This window comes from Acaromyces ingoldii (assembly GCF_003144295.1).
Source record: "Acaromyces ingoldii strain MCA 4198 unplaced genomic scaffold FA10scaffold_1, whole genome shotgun sequence".
Taxonomy (NCBI): Eukaryota; Fungi; Basidiomycota; class Exobasidiomycetes; order Exobasidiales; family Cryptobasidiaceae; genus Acaromyces; species Acaromyces ingoldii.
Window position 1 is genome coordinate 4055842 of NW_020290247.1, and position 15578 is coordinate 4071419.

At 55.6% G+C, this 15578-nt stretch overlaps 7 protein-coding genes across 7 annotated transcripts; 4 read left to right on the plus strand and 3 right to left on the minus strand.

Annotated features, from left to right (window-relative positions):
* The first annotated feature begins 62 nt into the window (after positions 1 to 62).
* Positions 63 to 1954, plus strand: FA10DRAFT_264799 (putative clathrin assembly protein AP47). The gene is made up of 6 exons (XM_025520797.1): positions 63 to 329; positions 390 to 588; positions 648 to 922; positions 985 to 1199; positions 1262 to 1618; positions 1689 to 1954. The coding sequence occupies exons 1-6, from the start codon at positions 125 to 127 to the stop codon at positions 1755 to 1757; spliced, it is 1320 nt and encodes a 439-aa protein (XP_025381441.1). The 5' UTR covers positions 63 to 124; the 3' UTR covers positions 1758 to 1954.
* A 38-nt stretch (positions 1955 to 1992) lies between these two features.
* Positions 1993 to 2858, plus strand: FA10DRAFT_274252 (hypothetical protein; the record flags this gene model as incomplete). The annotated part of the gene is made up of 4 exons (XM_025523211.1): positions 1993 to 2000; positions 2315 to 2464; positions 2549 to 2690; positions 2767 to 2858. 4 exons carry the CDS (start codon positions 1993 to 1995, stop codon positions 2824 to 2826), a joined length of 360 nt encoding a protein of 119 aa, XP_025381442.1. The 3' UTR covers positions 2827 to 2858.
* A 12-nt stretch (positions 2859 to 2870) lies between these two features.
* On the minus strand, positions 2871 to 4896 carry FA10DRAFT_264801 (hypothetical protein). Its single transcript, XM_025520798.1, has 5 exons — positions 4486 to 4896; positions 4063 to 4413; positions 3736 to 3992; positions 3337 to 3671; positions 2871 to 3266 (listed from the first exon to the last, which is right to left on the minus strand). The coding sequence occupies exons 1-5, from the start codon at positions 4809 to 4811 to the stop codon at positions 2970 to 2972; spliced, it is 1566 nt and encodes a 521-aa protein (XP_025381443.1). The 5' UTR covers positions 4812 to 4896; the 3' UTR covers positions 2871 to 2969.
* Positions 4897 to 5571: 675 nt separating this feature from the next.
* FA10DRAFT_223870 (HMG-box) lies at positions 5572 to 6123 on the minus strand (the record flags this gene model as incomplete). The annotated part of the gene is made up of 1 exon (XM_025518588.1): positions 5572 to 6123. A coding segment is annotated over one exon (552 nt), but the record flags the coding sequence as incomplete, so codon positions are not given.
* A 2692-nt stretch (positions 6124 to 8815) lies between these two features.
* FA10DRAFT_44163 (hypothetical protein) lies at positions 8816 to 9625 on the plus strand. Its single transcript, XM_025525490.1, has 4 exons — positions 8816 to 8854; positions 8931 to 8967; positions 9028 to 9088; positions 9143 to 9625. The coding sequence occupies exons 2-4, from the start codon at positions 8937 to 8939 to the stop codon at positions 9579 to 9581; spliced, it is 531 nt and encodes a 176-aa protein (XP_025381445.1). The 5' UTR covers positions 8816 to 8854; positions 8931 to 8936; the 3' UTR covers positions 9582 to 9625.
* Positions 9248 to 11788, minus strand: FA10DRAFT_264803 (putative Xaa-Pro aminopeptidase P). Its single transcript, XM_025520799.1, has 2 exons — positions 11546 to 11788; positions 9248 to 11487 (listed from the first exon to the last, which is right to left on the minus strand). Exons 1-2 carry the CDS (start codon positions 11672 to 11674, stop codon positions 9670 to 9672), a joined length of 1947 nt encoding a protein of 648 aa, XP_025381446.1. The 5' UTR covers positions 11675 to 11788; the 3' UTR covers positions 9248 to 9669.
* A 112-nt stretch (positions 11789 to 11900) lies between these two features.
* Positions 11901 to 15043, plus strand: FA10DRAFT_299548 (hypothetical protein). The gene is made up of 2 exons (XM_025524737.1): positions 11901 to 12296; positions 12361 to 15043. Exons 1-2 carry the CDS (start codon positions 12062 to 12064, stop codon positions 14796 to 14798), a joined length of 2673 nt encoding a protein of 890 aa, XP_025381447.1. The 5' UTR covers positions 11901 to 12061; the 3' UTR covers positions 14799 to 15043.
* Positions 15044 to 15578: the final 535 nt, after the last annotated feature.

The following is a 15578-nucleotide window of genomic DNA, read 5'->3' on the forward strand; positions in this document are numbered from 1 at the left end:
AACACGTGCAGGAAACCTCAACTGGCCAGCCAAAACGCTCGAGCCCGCGCGCTTCTCGACTCAATCGCTTGGCCCTTTTCGTATCCGCGACCTCTGAGCGTCGGACTAGAGACATTCAGACAAGATGGCCTCGCTCGTGGCCATCGTGGATATCAAGGGCAAGTCCCTCATCCAGCGGTCGTACAGGGACGATGTGGCGCCCTCCACCGTCGAGCGTTTCCTCCCACTGCTTCTCGACATGGAGGAAGAGAGCGGCGGGAGTGCGGTGAATCCCTGCTTCACCAGCGAGGGCGTCAATTACATGTTCATTCGGCACAACAACCTCTACTGTGAGTTTCAGTACAGCAGATACTTGCTCTCTTCGCTAATTTGCTCTGGCTGTTATACAGTGCTCGCCCTCTCGCGCCGAAACTCCAACGCTGCCGAGATCCTTCTCTTTCTCCACAAGCTCGCCTCGGTGCTGGAGGAGTACTTCAAGGAGCTCGAAGAGGAGAGCATTCGGGACAACTTTGTCATCATCTACGAGCTCCTCGATGAGATGATGGATTTTGGCTACCCTCAGACGACTGAGAGCAAAATCCTCCAAGAGTATGTCCTACATTTCCTCTGCCTATTATTGCCCTCGCTAACTGACTATCTGCGCACAGGTACATCACTCAAGAGTCACACAAGCTCGAAATCCAGGCAAGACCGCCGATGGCTGTGACGAATGCCGTCTCTTGGCGATCCGAGGGGATTCGATACCGGAAAAACGAGGTGTTCCTCGACGTCGTCGAGTCAGTCAACCTTCTCGTTAACGCAAACGGGAACGTTGTGCGGAGCGAGATTCTGGGTGCTGTCAAGATGAAGTGCTATCTTTCGGGCATGCCCGAGCTGAGATTGGGTCTCAACGACAAGGTCATGTTTGAGAGCACAGGGCGAGGTGAGTGGAAGATGCCCACGCGAAGCAGGCTTCATTCCGCTGACGACTTGGGGCTGCATCAGCGGCGAGAGGAAAGGCAATCGAGATGGAGGACGTCAAATTCCATCAATGTGTCCGGCTTTCACGATTCGAAAACGATCGCACGATCAGCTTCATTCCTCCGGACGGCGAGTTTGAGCTCATGTCGTACCGTCTTAGCACCCAAGTCAAGCCTTTGATCTGGGCAGAGGCCATCATTGAGCGACACGAGGGCAGTCGTATCGAATTCATGGTCAAGGTGAGACCTCTTGGATTTACGTCGAGGGCATAGCTGTCAGCCTAACCCCTCGCATTCTACAGTGCAAGGCGCAATTCAAGCGAAGATCAACGGCCAACAATGTCGAGATCCACGTACCCGTGCCAGATGATGCCGACTCTCCAAAGTTCCGAGCTGCTGTAGGGTCTGTTCACTACGCACCCGAGAAGTCGGCCATGGTTTGGAAGATCAAGCAGCTGGGTGGCGGACGAGAGTTTCTCATGAGGGCCCACTTTGGGCTGCCGAGCGTCAAGAACGAGGACACGCTCGACCGGAGAGCACCAATCAACGTCAAATTCGAGATTCCATACTTCACAGTCTCGGGTATCCAGGTTCGGTACCTCAAGATTGTGGAGAAGTCAGGCTACCAAGCGTTGCCATGGGTGCGGTACATTACTCAGGTAAGTTGGACTCCTTTCTGACCTTGTGTACACTATTTCACTGACCTCGCCAAATTTCTTGCCACCTCAGCACGGAGAGTACGATCTTCGGACACAAAGTGACAAAGCACAAGCTCGTCTGGCCCCTTTCTCGGCTTGATGGCTTCGTGAATCCATCCTTCTCTATATTTTTGTACCGGTACACCATCACAATCAGATTCCTTCACATCGAGCACTCCAAGAGCTCATGGACACGCAATTCGCCCGTCCATTCTTATTTGTTCACCTTTGAGAGCCATCCACTGCATGTCTGTTAGTTCCCTGCAGCACAAGTTGAAGGCCCAAACCCCAAATCAGTCGATACCTGGTTAAGTAGAGAGGAGGAAGATGCAGCCATGGGCGGGTTGAGGCGTCACGCGCCACGTGGTAATCTGAAGGTCGCGCTCGTCTGTCGTCTCGTTGGTTCAAGCGACTTTCTTTCCCTCCCTTGCCCGCGGACCGACGTCGACATGAGCGGTAGTGAGTCTTGTGTCACCGAATGAGAGGAAGTATCGGCTGGATCATTCGCTGACACTCTCATCACACTTCTCCTGTCCACAGTCGAGTACAAGCAGTGAGTAGGTTCTGGGGCCTCTTGACGTCCTGGCATTATCTATCTCTTCCTTCCTGTCATCCCCCACGATTCACTGACCCGTATTCCTTCCCTCGCCCTCGCAGAGATCTACCGCCCCAAGGCGGCTATGAGCCTATCCGGTACAAGCGTAATCTCCCCACGCGCGGACCGGGCGGCCTGGCCATCTTTGGCGGCGTGCTGGCCATTTGCGCATATGGCTTCTATCGTGTCGGCATGGGAAACCTTGAACAGCGGTGAGTTGTCCTCTTTCATCTTTACTGATGAATGATTGCGCGAAGGCCAGAGAGCTTACGGGAGGAGGGGTTTGCGGTCAACAGAGAACTGAAGCGAGAGAAGGCCTGGTCGAGAATTCACCTCGTACCGCTACTTCTTGCCGAGGCAGACAGGGACACGTACAGGCGCGAGCAGGCGCAGTACGCGCGCGAAAAGGAGATCATGAAGGATGTACCCGACTGGGAGGTGAGTGTCTGTCTCAAGGGCTGGCCTCAGGAAATGAAGCAGCTTTCAGTAAGGCTGATAGAGGGATCGTTTCAAGGCACGCAAGAGCGTATACAACACCAAGCGGTACACGCCTCAGAGCTTCGTTGTCCTCTAAGCCAAGCCAAGGCCTCACAACCTTACAATCATGAGAAGAATCACATAATCTGGCACAGCTTTGCTCGTTTAAGCGGAGAGACAGACAGAGAAGTACAGAGAAATTCAAATGTTGGGAAGACGCAGAAAAGAAGGGAGAGAGGGCTATACCTCTCGATCGAAGCCCCACATGCCGTCGAGGTCCCTTCCACCGTTGAGCCTCTTCGCTTCGTCATAAATCTCCTTCCTCCCTTGCATCTCGAGGCCCCTCGGTCCGCACTCTTCGAGTCGGTATCCACAATCGAGGCCATCGACAGGACCACTGGGAAGGTCCTTGGCTAGGTGCATGGGACGCCATTTCTTAGCACCCCTCCGAAGTTCCTCGGGCACGAAGAGGCGCTCGTAGAACCAGACGAATGAGTACTTTGGCGCAGCACGAGAATAGTGCACGTCATTCTCCCACTGGGGAGGTGAGGGGGACGGTCAGTGACTGGGTCTTCTCGATGGTGTCTTTGAGCGATGAAGCACTCACCCAGTTTGGCGTCAGCCTTGGCTTGGGCCGTTTCTGCATCATCGCCTTTTGCTTCTGTGCCCCTCCGACGGGACACATCTTGCCGTTCTCCTCCCCTGCCCGGATACCCGAAGCCGGGCAGACGCTGAACATGTCTTGAGGATCGGCTGCGTCGACACCGTCCATGAGACCTTGTCCATTGTGCGGCACGACGCTCTTTGGCGTGTTTCTTGGCATGAGCATGTAGCGGTTGACGAGAGCCATGATTCGGAGGAGGCCGTAGCTCATTCCGTACAGCCAATGGGGAGGCTTGACAAAGCCCATAGAAAGACGAAGTCGTTCGTCCATAAGCGATGCTGAAAGACAAAGGACTTAGCTACTGAGCAATGGAGTAAGAAAGAATACGAAAAATATACTCACTGACGACGTGCGATAAAGCCGGGCGCATGAAGTGGGGAGCGTGGAAGAGGAGGAGGTCGACCGTTTCCTTTGCCACCTTTTCGTTTTGCTCGGCATAGACCATGTGCTTTGCTTCATAAGCCTCTGACCATGCTTCCATCTCCGTTCTCGTCTTCGGAATGTCTTTGATGCCCATGCATCGGCCAGCGTGGTAGAATACGGTAAAGATCGCTTCCGACTCGAGCGGCGTAGCCGGACGCCAGGCGTACAAGCGGTACCTTAAAACGCACTTGGTCAGTCCAGCGCTCTACTATGGCACATTTCCGGGGCCAGATCAACCAGGCTCACCATCGAACAGGGACAATCATGAATGTTGAGAGCGTATATAGGAGGTCGTCGTTGGAAATGCCTGCGCCATGAGGTTCATGCATCTTGTTCGCTCTGGCATGCAGCCAATTGATCCTTGCAATGGCAATGGCTGACCTCGGGTCATTTCGATCATCGTTGTAAAAGCCCTTTTCCCTTTTTCGAGCCTTGCTATGATCCTCGTTGTCCTCGAGATCAAATACCGGGAGCGGGTAAGTGAAAAAGGACGCAATGAGGACTGACGTATCGACGTAGCGCTTCGACGACTTGTCAATGTCGACAAACTGCCCCGTCCGCAAAAGGATCTTAGAGATCGTCGGGATTCCATACGTTCTGTTTGAATTTTCAAATCAGCCGAACCTTCTCTCTTCGCAAGCAACGATGTTGACCAGGGGCTCGACTGACCTAAAAAGGGCAAACTCAAGCGCCTTGAGCGAGATGAAGGGCATGTCAAAGTGGCCGGTGTTCCTAAAGATTTCTTGCGCATCCCTAATGCCTCGATAGCCGCTCTCGTTCATCCGTCGCTTGCCGCCCTTGGCCGCCTCTTCGTCTGTCAGAGCATACCGGTCACCAAAGTCGGACTGCAGCGACTTGATATGTTCGTACCGCGCGAGCCGGACGCGGGCGAGATGAAGGACCAGAAGCAGAGGGGCGAGTGTGTACAGCGCCGTGCGGACGTCGAGCCACGACGGCAGTAGAGAGGCAGTAGTCGATGAGATCCTGACATTCATCGTAACGAGCGCCAGATGTCGTCTGCTTTGATTGGTAGTCAATGTCGAAAAGAAAAAGATGGCGAGCAACGCAAGAGAGACTGCTCGACTTTGTTGAGACCCGCTAAAATGATTGATGCGGGGTGCGGGGACAAGCCGGGCAAGCAAATCCGCGCGCGCTTTTCGTCAACGCCAAAGATCGTTTTCATTGGCAGGCAAAGGAAGAAGAAATCCAGGTATTGATAAGAAGAGAGTAAAACGTACACAGACAATCTCGAGGACTATGGATAAGGTAGTAGTAGTGATAACAGCATCAGAGGCTTTCCTGAAGAGAGGGAAGTAGAACTTAACAAAAAAACACAGAGACAAGTGCCTCGCTCTGGGCCGGAGGGGAGCAAGAGGATATCTGCTGAGATGAGAGCGGGAAGAAGAGTACAGGCCGGCCATAGGAGGTACCTCGGGGAGGGAAAGCACAGAGACGGAAGTGAAAAGGCAAGGGCAAGTAGACGACTCAAAAATCGTCGGGCTTCAAGTGGTCGCCACCCGCAGCGGCGAAGTGGTCGTCCAGTGGCGCACCGATGAAATGGTCGTCGTGGAAGGGCGCATCGATCTTGAACTGATCTGGATCGACATGGTCGGTAGGATTGTGCCCAGCGACGCCGAGTACGTGGCTGCCGTCGACATCGTCCTCGTCATCCTCGTCGTCATGACCCTGGCCCATCTTCGCGCCCTTGCCTTGCTTGACGTCCTGGCGAGGCGCCGAGCTAACACCGTGGAGCGTCTCGTATTCTCGACGGAGTCGCTCGTATTCGGTCTTGTCCGCTTCTGCCTTTTCGAGGTAAGGTTGCTTCTCCGAGTCAGGCAGGCTGCGCCACTTGGATGCCGCCAAGACGCTCTGCTTTGTCGTCTCCTGCTCGCCCTCAAAGACCGACTCGGTGAGTGCCGGGTCGGCGCGAATGGCTCGGAGGAAGAGAAAGTAGGCACTGAGCGGTTTCTTGGGCGCATTGGGATCCTTCAGATTTCCCTTGCGACTCTTCCCGGCCTTGCGTTGTGCGGTGCGGAACATATTCTCTTGCTTGATGTCCTCGGGCGTCAATGTCTGCTTCCACTTTTCCATCTCACGTTCCCATTCAGCCTTGGCCTCGAGGCTCTTGCGCTGGAATTCCTTTTTCTTCTCTTCAGGGAGCGCCGCATAACGTTGGCCAGCGTCCTTGGCAACGTGGGCGACGTTAAGCCTCTCGCCGGGCGACTCCTGCTTCATCTTCTGCAATTCCTCAGTGAAGTAGACTTGCCACGCCGACGGTGCTTGCTTGGGGGGCTTGAGATGTGACTTGAGCACCGCAGGCTTGGGAGGCTCCTTCTCTTTCTTCTTTTGTCCTTTCGACTCGCCGTCGCCGTATGGATGATGTCTTGCATTAGCTCCCTTGGACTTTCCGTCCGGTGACATGGGTGGCATCGCAGACAGGCTTGTGGCTGAAGCCGGTGGTACCGCGAGCGAAGGGGCCACCGCCGCTCCTGCCCCGACATTGGCGCTTTGGTCCTTCTTCTTACGCCCACGCTGACCGGGTTGCTTTCCTTGTCGAGCTGGACCGACTTGGCTCTGGGTCTGTTGCGGGTGCATGGCGCCCACCGGTGAGGCGCTCATCGAAGCGAGATGCTGCTGCCCAGGCATGACGACGTTGGGAGCGCCCTGCATATGTGGCATGACCTGAAAGTGAGAACCGTAACCGCCTGGAACACCGTGATGGCCGCCGTGATGGACGTGGGTGTACGATGGATGGCCATACATGTCGGTTCCACCCATCATTGGACCGCCCGGAAACTGACCTGGGGCGGCGCCGAGACCGACGGAAGAGCCTGGGACATGCGAATAGTGCTGGTGCGGCGACGAGGCATGGTGTTGTAGGTGAGCGTGTTGACCATATGCACCATACATGTGTTGCTGTTGTGTTGGCGTCGGTGGCTGTTGTTGTTGTTGTTGTTGTTGTGGCTGCTGCTGTTGTTGCTGAGGCGGTGGCTGTTGCTGATACCCATGATGACCGCCCGGTTGTGGCGCCGCTCCAAATGCGCCGCCGTATCCACCAGCATATCCGTGCGCCTGGCTGAACATGGCGGGATGGCCTTGCTGGGGACTTTGACCGATTCGAGGAGAATGGCCGCCAATGTTGGCACGGTGGTGCTGCGCCGCCGCGGCTGCAGCAGCGGCTGAGCCAGTGTCGTAGCTCCCACGACCGTCGTGATTTCCACCGCCGCCACCGCCGGCAATGGGTGGTAATTGCATGTCCATTCCGGGCACCATGTTGGAAGGATAGTGAAATTCCGGTGCGTACGATCCGCGATTACGCGAGACTTGTTGTGGATCCATGGCTGGTGTGAGTGCGCGTTAGCAATGGTCTGGTCATCTCCCAGAGCAAGGATGGGGTGAATGCATCCAACCATCCATCCATCCATACGGCCACACGTCTATCGCTGCAGAGCTGAGTATGAGTAGACGAGGGACGCTGGCTGCAAAGGGTGGTGCGCGATAGCGAAGGATCGCTGTCTTTCGCCGAGCAGGAGGCGTGTCTTTGCACCGCGAGCCAGCTAAGCCTTGCCGCGCCCGTGTCGGAATGAAAGCGGTGGATTTGGCTTGAATCAACGCAGGGCGCTCTTTGTGAAGATCCGTCGGCGGCGAGGCGCGCCATGACATTCACATGTCACGCCGTGATTGATAGTGACATTGGCAATGGCAGTACGGTGCCATGTCGCGAGTACGTGTAGTACGCGCTCGTGCACGCGCGCGTCGAACGGATGAATGGATGGATGCATCCTTACCCCCTAATCTCTCTGGGCACGGTACAGACGACGAAGGCACGCGGCCAACGCCTATGTATCGAAGGGAACTCACCGAAATAGTGCCCGAACGGACTGGTGTTCTACAGGAGTGACCACGGTGATCAAACGCAGGCGGCTTGTACCTGTGCACGGTATGTCACCCCGAGGATGGGACAGGGGAACAAGACGAGAGGCTGAGCGAGAGAGCGCTGGTGCCGAATTGAGGCCAATTTTTTTTGGAGCGGACAAGGGCCTTAGTCGTTGTCCTTGGCGGGGCCGAAGCTAGGTAGATTCAGCGCAGTCGGTTGATCTAGGAACGTTGAATTCAGAGTAGTGTCAGGCAGAAGCAAGAGCAGCAGCAGCTGGGCAGCAGGAGACGCACGGGGACGTACGGCGTGGTGAGATAGAGTGGCGTCGAGGCGCGGCGCGCGCGCGGGGACAGAACGGGGCGATGTGGGCTCGGGTCTTTCGAGCTGTCTCGGTTTATTTTTTTTTCTAGCTGCTGGCTTCTTGCCTGTTGCGTCGAGGCAGCAGCAGTAGTGTAGTAGCGTAGTAGCACACGAGCTGCGTGTACGTCGGGCCGGATGGCTGGAGTTGAATGTACGACGAAGGGGGCGCAGAAAGGGACAAAATAGGAAAACTGACTCCCTGTTTGTGTGACGTGTGTGATGAGAAAGGGATCGAGGCCAGCGGGGCCAAGGGGGAAGAGGGGCGCGGCGAGTGAAAAATAATCGAGACGGCAAAATACAATAGAAAGTACTTTGTGCAGCAGTAGTGGCTGCGCTGGGCTGCGGTTTGGGTTCAGTGGGAGAGAATTTGGACCCGGATCGCAAGCGTTGACGAGGAGGCCTGGAGGTACGCGCGCTCTTGCTCAGGACTGCTGGGATGGCGGCGCGAGGCAGAGAGAGAGAGGGAGGGGAATTATTTTTTTGGACGTCCTCCTCCCGGGGGGGCAAGCCAAGGTTGAGCGAAATTGCGATGATATGCGTTTCACCATTCCCCTGCCTTCCTAGGCACAAATGCAGTCGGGTCAAACTTTCAATTAGCAAGAAAAAATTAGGTTGTATTGCGAGATACAGAAATGCATCGCCATTTCCGGCTTGCACTTACCGCCGATGTCAATCGGAATAAAGTCACGTGGTGCTAAGGTCAGCAGGGTTCCATCTTCGTCGCCATCGGCGTCAAACGTCGTCACTGCTTGCTTAGGTAGACAGAAAGTGTTCGAATGTGGACAAACATCTACGCTATAAGTACGTTAATATCCTAAGTCCCCAGCGTGATCAGTTCCAGAATCATCCATACCAAAGAAGAGTTAATCTCCCTTAGAGAACAATGCCGTCGTCCAAAGGAGAGCGCACTGACCGTTAGTTTTCCCGGACTCTCTTTAATGGTACTCCAGAGCTGAAGAATTTTATAAACACAGCGAAGCTGGCCGAGGAGGCCAAGGAGGAGGTCAAGAACATGGAGAAAGGCGGCGGAAAGGGGTGAGTCATTGCTCTTCCTCTCATCTTATTTTCCGGTCGCTCATCGATCTGCAGGAGCTGGTCGGCATGGAAAGCGGGCGAGATGAGCAAACGGTACGAGGCAAAGGGCGGTGACTACAAGGATACTGGCGACAACAAGAACAAGGCAAAGAAAGGCGACCCAGAACCCAAAAAGGACGCGGCGAAGGGCGAAAAGGGCAGCAGTAAAGGCGCGAAAGATGCAAAGAAGACCAATGGCCAAAAAGCAAATGATGTAAAGGACAAGGAAGATGGCAGCGGACAGGAGGATGCGGAGGGCGAGGAAGTAGCGGAAGAGGAAGCGCCTAAGAAGATAGGCGGTAAGAAGAGGGACGGGCCAGAGGACAAACAGAAGGAAGAGGCACCAGAGAAGAAGAAGAAGACCACCAAGGACGCCAAGGCAAAGCCTGAGCAGAAGAGCGAGCGCAAGCAGCCTTCGCGCGGTTCAGCCCGCACCTCCAAAGCAAAGAAGTAGGATGTGTATGTTGACTCGTGGCACTGTATGTACAAGTCTCGCCTAATTCTGCTACCAAAGTAATCGTTCGGTCGTCCTCAAAAGAGGCTCACTGACGTTTCAGCCACTTGGTCGCGCGTCTGTCGTGTTTAACGAGAGGGAGCAGATCGGCCTTGACCTCGTTGTTGTGCTCGCGCAGCCATTGAACCTCCTCCTTGGTGAGGAGTGAAAAGTCAACAAGACGTTTATCGATGGGCACGCGGGTCAGACGCTCAAAGCCGAGCCAGCCTTGGCTGCCTCCTGAGCTGTTGACCTTGACCTCCTTGACAGCGACAATGCTCTCGATCCGGATGCCGAAATTTCCTTCCTCGTAGTAACCCGGCTCGTTGCTCATGCACATGCGTGGGAGCAGCGGAACATTGTTGCGCGCTGCGATCCTCTGTGGTCCCTCGTGGACCTGTAGATAAGCACCGATGCCGTGGCCGGTCCCATGTCCAAAGTCAAGCCCGTCCTTCCACAGGGCGTGTCTGGCTAGCGAATCGAGCTGTGCACCCGTTGTGCCCCTGGGGAAGATGGCAGTGTCGATGGCAATGTGGCCCTGAAGCACCCTCGTGAATGCCCGCTTCTGCATCGGCGTCGGTTTGCCAAAGTGTACAGTCCTCGTCGTATCAATTGTGCCGTCAAAGTACTGGCCGCCAGAGTCCATCAGAAAAGGTGTGTGTCGGTCGATGACGCTAGAGTCCAGCTCAGGAGTCTCATAGTGAGGGAGCGCGGCATTCTTGCCCGTCGCGCTGATGGGCTCGTAGGCCTCCATGCCCGCATACATGTCCGACTGCGTTCTCGCCTCGACGAGAGCGTCGGCGGCTGCCTTTTCGTCAATGTCCTGTCCCTTGGCTTGGACAGCCTCCTCGAGCCATGCCGCCCACTCGGCCCAGGCCACACCGTCGCGAAGGTAGGCGTTTCGCATGCCTTGCAGCTCCGTTGCGTTCTTTTGTGCTTTCCACGTCGCAATCGGCGAGACCTCTTGAAGATGGATGTTTTCGTCACCGACTGCATTGGCAGTGGCCCAGCTGACTTGCTCATCGCAGACCAATTCTGGCTTCTCGCCCCGCATGACCTCGCCCTGGGCCATGAGCTCCCATTCGCCCGAAATGAGAAAGTCCCAGACTGTGTCATAGCCGCGCACGTCCACGTTGAGATCCTCGACCAGGTACCGATTTGCCTCGGGCGAGAGGAGCGACTGTTCAACAAACAGCGTGGCCGAGTAAGCAGACTTGGCTACCGACGAGGGAGCCACGATGAGGTAGGCGTAGAACGTGGGGGTGTTGGGCACGCTCCCACCTCGGAGGTTGAGCAGCCAGGCAATCATGTCGAGCTGGCAAATAAAGTACGGGCTGCCCTTCTTGAAGTAGCTCGCCGAGCCGCTGCCCCCTTGTGAGAGCCAGCCCGCAACTTTTGCAAGCTTCTTCTGAGCGCTCTCCCCGGCGTACTCGAGCGGGTGGATGACGATGGGGTCCGTCGATGGAGTGGGTCGACCGGTACCCCAGACGACATCGACAAGGTTTCGAGTGGGAAAGGTGAAGATGCTGCCGGTGGGTGCCAGCCTGGCGAGGATTGGCTTGGCCAAAGAGTAGGTGATGAGCTTGGGATCGACACCAATGGCCATCTGCCGCCTCTCGCTCAAGTGAAGCAGCTTCTGGTCCCAGTCGACATCCAAGGGCACTTTGTGCAGCGTCCAGTTCTCGTCGAGCTGCTGGCTAGCTTGGATGTGATAGCGAGAATCGGTAAAGAGGAAAGCCTTGTTTTTGGTAACTACGGCCGTGCCGGAGTCGCCAGTGAAACCAGAGATAAAGGCGAGTCGGTGAAATTCATGAGCGGCATACTCGAGATTGTGTGCGTCCTGAGAGGGAATCAGGTATGCGTCGAGCTAGATGCCGAGGCCCATCAGCATCGATACTGGATCGGATACCATATGTCATACTCACGCCCTCATCCTTCATGAGCCCGCGGAGCACCTCGAGCCGGTCGGTCGTGTCGAATGCTACGTATGAATCCTTTTCGTGCGGGGAGACCAGTGTCTCCTGAGAGGACAAGCTGTGGGCGCTTTTGCCCATCGAGCTCTCCCTTCTCCACCCAATGAGGCGTCCGAGCAAGCTAAAGCACGACATAGCGATGAGCGGCGGTACGTGTCCTAATTAGCACCGCTGACGACGTATCGTTGGTCGATGTGGACAAGCGCTTTCGTAGAAACGCGTCCGTGCGAGCAGCAGCCGCTCTCTTGCTCAGCCTTTGGTGCCGGTTTCGCTCACATTGTTGCATCGATCGACCATTCGACCAAAAACATCACCCAATCTTTGGCATCAGTCCCTCCAATCTCTTCTTTCTCTTGCTGCGCGCAGACTTGACGCCCATCACACACTCAGTCTCGAGGCTACAAAGTCGTTGGTCCTTGGAGATTGTGGACAGGAGGCCGGCCGCTTATCTCGATCACCCAGTGGCTGATGCACCTGCCTCGCCATACCCTAACGTCGCACACCCTATCGCCTGCCTTTGTTAATGCTCAGTTCTGCTCAAACACCACCGCCGCCTTTCCCTCGGCATCCACATCGAAGTTTCAGACCGGGGATGGCGCTCACAGCAGGGCGGCGCAGCTCCCTGATGGCGTGTTTGCATGCGCCACAAGAACCGGCTTCTTTGTGGGACAAACATGCCCCCTCAAGGTTCTCTCACGGACAGGTGAGTTAGTCAGAACGAGTGCGCCTACTTTGTGGTTCTGCTGACATAACAGTCTGTCATGTAGACTTCTCCTCGGTCCATGGTGGTCTTTCCCGCGCCGCCGTCCTCGATGGAACTTCGCTCCTTGTGCTCGTTGGCGGAGGCCGCGTACCTCGCTTTGCGCCCAATAAAGTCATCTTGTGGGACGAGGAGGCCATAGAACGTAGTGCTGGGTCTACGGAGGCATCGGTCTCCCGTGGACAGGGACCGCCTCGGGATGCTGTCGACGACAGCAGCGACAACGACGATGACGACGATGATGGAGCTCCCTCGACTGGTGGGTCTACCCTCTTTTCGGTGGGACGTGAGGAGAGGGAAATGGAGAGCAGCGTCGGAGGAACGGGGCCGGAGCCGCAGAGAGACGTCCCGGCATCGAACCATATGGCCGAGAGCCAGGAATCGACCGGTTTCGCTCGTCTCTTTGGCCAGGACAGTCAGGCATCGCTGGGCAAGTCGGTACCTGACCTAGCCGATGAAGACAGCACGTCGAGCATGCATCAGTCTACTTCCACTTCTGAAGGAAAGCCCTCTGCGCTTACTACCTCGACGGCAGATCTCGAGGACCCCTTCGTTGCCGACGAGCTGGCGGGACGACAGCCGGACTCTAGCAAGGTCGAGCAAAAGGTCGATGCCTCATCATCATCACATGATTCGATGCCGCGTTTGGCTAGTGCATCAACTTCTTTGGATCAGTCTGAGAATATTGCTGCGCTACCTCGTCGCTTTGTCAGACGAGGTCGGGAAGTGGCCGAGCTCGAATTTGGCGAGGCGGTTCAAGGAATATGCGTCAGGACTTTTCAGACAAGCGCTGTGTCGGCATCCAAGGAGGACAAGGGGAAGGGCAAGGAAAAGGTTACGAGGCTGGCGGACGAGGAGCCAACAAGAGAGGAACGACAAACGCAGCTGTTAGCTGGAACCGCAAACGACCTTTGCTCGTTGCTCGTTGTAATACTCCAAAAAAGAGCCGTCGTCTTTGAGCTCGGACCGCATCTCGATGAGCAGTCGTCAACGGGCTCGGTCTCCTCTTCTGCATCGTCATCTCCGCCTTCCTGGGGCATCCGAAAGCGTCTTCAGGTCGACATTTGTCCAGGCTCAAAGGGCCTCGTGAGCGTGGCGCCTATGCTCACATCGCGATCGAAGACTCCGACATCTGCCCTTGTCGCCCTGCCAGGTCGTCAAGCCGGACATGTGCAAATGATTCGAGTGCCCTTGCTCGCGCACAAGTACGCGGCCGCAGGCACGTCGAGCATCATTGCCGCACACAGCACATCGCTTGCCAACCTAACGTTGAGTGATTGTGGGCGATATCTGTGCACAGCTTCGGAGCGCGGCACCTTGCTGCGCATATGGAGCACTTACAGGAACTCGACCACTTCGTCCTCGTCGTCAACTTCTTCGTCCTCAGGATCAGGTGCCGGAGGCGCGGGAATGAGATCGAGCAGAGGCAAACACACCTTTGGAGCCATGCTCCTGGTCGAGCTCCGTAGAGGCTCGGATCCGGCAAAGATTCTTAGTGTGGCTTTTTCGGGCGACAACCGCGTCCTGGCGGCGGCTAGCGACAAGGGGACGATACACTTCTTTGCTCTGGAGAACCTAGAAAGAGACGCTAACCTCGCGGCTGCTTCCTCCATTGCCAGCCACGACTCTGCTCAGCCTTCTCAGTTGCATCGTCGAAGTGCAGGAGCGAGTCTCAGCGCCCTTTCCAACAAGTACCTGCCGACTGCGATCAACAATCTAGCTTCTCAGATACCACCTTCCATGCTGCCGACCTACCTCAAATCACAATGGTCCGACTCGCAATATCGAATTCCCCTTCGAACATTCTCACCATCTGTTGAAGACCGCGCCCTTTCTTCATCCGCCTCGGCACGTCGACGAAGGGCAAGGAGGATGAGGGGTCTACCCGAATACGCCGCTGGCGTTGTCGGAGCACGAAGACCGCCCGACGATGAGAGCGATGGGGACGTCGAAACGCCGCGAGGAGGCGCAGGCGTGACGAGGAGCATGGAAGGCAACTGGGTTGCGCTCAAGGGGAGAATCGAGGATGTACGGAGGGGCGAAGTGGGCAAGGAGGAGGAAATCTTCTTGACGTGGGTCCCCGCCGGAAAGCCTCTTCTTTCATCTGCACTGGCCAAAAGCGAGGGGAGAAGCAAGGCTAAAAGAGGAGAGGCAGCCATCGAGACGCAGGGACTCGAAGGGAAGGACATCAAATTTCATTTGGTCGCAATCACCACATCGGGTGGCTGGTACCGCATTGCGTTTGATCCCTCCCCGACGCCGTCCACGAATGATACCATGGGCTCTTCTACGGTCCTCGACATGTATCGGGATGACCACAGATCCTCTTCGCAAGTAGATTCAGAAGCGGCCCACGAAGGCTCGACGATGGCAACGCAGGAGAAACGGTGTTGGCTCGTCGAGCAACGACGCTTTGCTCTGGGCGGCGAATGGAGCGACTCCTGACCAATTGTTCCAATGCTCTCTCAACTCTCGACAAGACTGCTACACCATATTACTCAAGCGCATTTCTTCTTCTGCTCAGATGACACACACACAAACACATAACGTTTCCATGTTACGGATCTACAAATGACGATACATCAAGGCAATGTACCAGGTTCAAGCTTCTCATTACTCAACAGCGTTCCTCACCCCTTTCCCTGTAATACCCAAGTCCAGAGTGTGGCGAAATGGAATCACATTGCAGGAACCTCTTCGAACCAGCATCTCAATCGAGTACTTACTCCATGCGGTAATAGTCACCCTAACTGGATTGTCTTCGACCTGACCTGCACTCACACAACTGGAACTTCATTTTGCTTCTTCTGAGCCTTTCTCGCTCTCTTGAGTCTCTGGATCTCGCTGCCTCCAAGGCCGTTCAGACTCGGCACTCCTGACATCTTGTCTTGACTCGTCTTGAATCTTGATGAAGTAATTTCGAAGGCGAATGAGGGAGACAGGGGGGAAAATCAAGGAATCTTGGGGTCTTGAACATCGAGTTTCTTCACTTCGCTTTGACTACTAGAGGAAGGGGAAAGAGGACGCGATTAGAGAAGGGAACAAGGGAAAGGGCCGTCTTTGGGGGCCAATTTGATGATTTGGTGATTTGGCGATTTTGTGCAGGTCCTTTGTGACGGACAGATGCGTAGTTGAACACATCGAAGTAAAAGGTCATTAGAAGTCGAGCGATTGCCGAGCAGCTGTTCTCTTCGACAAGTGTCTTCGATGCTCCTTACACAACCT

What these genes read in the sequence shown, in the direction of transcription:
- FA10DRAFT_44163 (XM_025525490.1), top strand. Translation starts at nt 8,937, where the DNA reads ATGCCGTCGTCCAAAGGAGAGCGCACTGACC. An exon ending in CAAAGGAGAGCGCACTGACC is followed by an intron (nt 8,968 to 9,027) that starts GTTAGTTTTCCC and finishes TTATAAACACAG; the next exon opens with CGAAGCTGGCCGAGGAGGCC. An exon ending in GAGAAAGGCGGCGGAAAGGG is followed by an intron (nt 9,089 to 9,142) that starts GTGAGTCATTGC and finishes ATCGATCTGCAG; the next exon opens with GAGCTGGTCGGCATGGAAAG.
- FA10DRAFT_264803 (XM_025520799.1), bottom strand. Translation starts at nt 11,674, where the DNA reads ATGGGCAAAAGCGCCCACAGCTTGTCCTCTCAGGAGACACTGGTCTCC. An exon ending in GGCTCATGAAGGATGAGGGC is followed by an intron (nt 11,488 to 11,545) that starts GTGAGTATGACA and finishes CTCGGCATCTAG; the next exon opens with CTCGACGCATACCTGATTCC.
- FA10DRAFT_299548 (XM_025524737.1), top strand. Translation starts at nt 12,062, where the DNA reads ATGCACCTGCCTCGCCATACCCTAACGTCGCACACCCTATCGCCTGCC. An exon ending in CAAGGTTCTCTCACGGACAG is followed by an intron (nt 12,297 to 12,360) that starts GTGAGTTAGTCA and finishes TCTGTCATGTAG; the next exon opens with ACTTCTCCTCGGTCCATGGT.
- FA10DRAFT_264801 (XM_025520798.1), bottom strand. Translation starts at nt 4,811, where the DNA reads ATGAATGTCAGGATCTCATCGACTACTGCCTCTCTACTGCCGTCGTGG. An exon ending in ATGATTGTCCCTGTTCGATG is followed by an intron (nt 3,993 to 4,062) that starts GTGAGCCTGGTT and finishes GTGCGTTTTAAG; the next exon opens with GTACCGCTTGTACGCCTGGC. An exon ending in CAAGGCTGACGCCAAACTGG is followed by an intron (nt 3,267 to 3,336) that starts GTGAGTGCTTCA and finishes TCACCTCCCCAG; the next exon opens with TGGGAGAATGACGTGCACTA.
- FA10DRAFT_264799 (XM_025520797.1), top strand. Translation starts at nt 125, where the DNA reads ATGGCCTCGCTCGTGGCCATCGTGGATATCAAGGGCAAGTCCCTCATC. An exon ending in TCGGCACAACAACCTCTACT is followed by an intron (nt 330 to 389) that starts GTGAGTTTCAGT and finishes GCTGTTATACAG; the next exon opens with TGCTCGCCCTCTCGCGCCGA. An exon ending in GAGAGCAAAATCCTCCAAGA is followed by an intron (nt 589 to 647) that starts GTATGTCCTACA and finishes ATCTGCGCACAG; the next exon opens with GTACATCACTCAAGAGTCAC.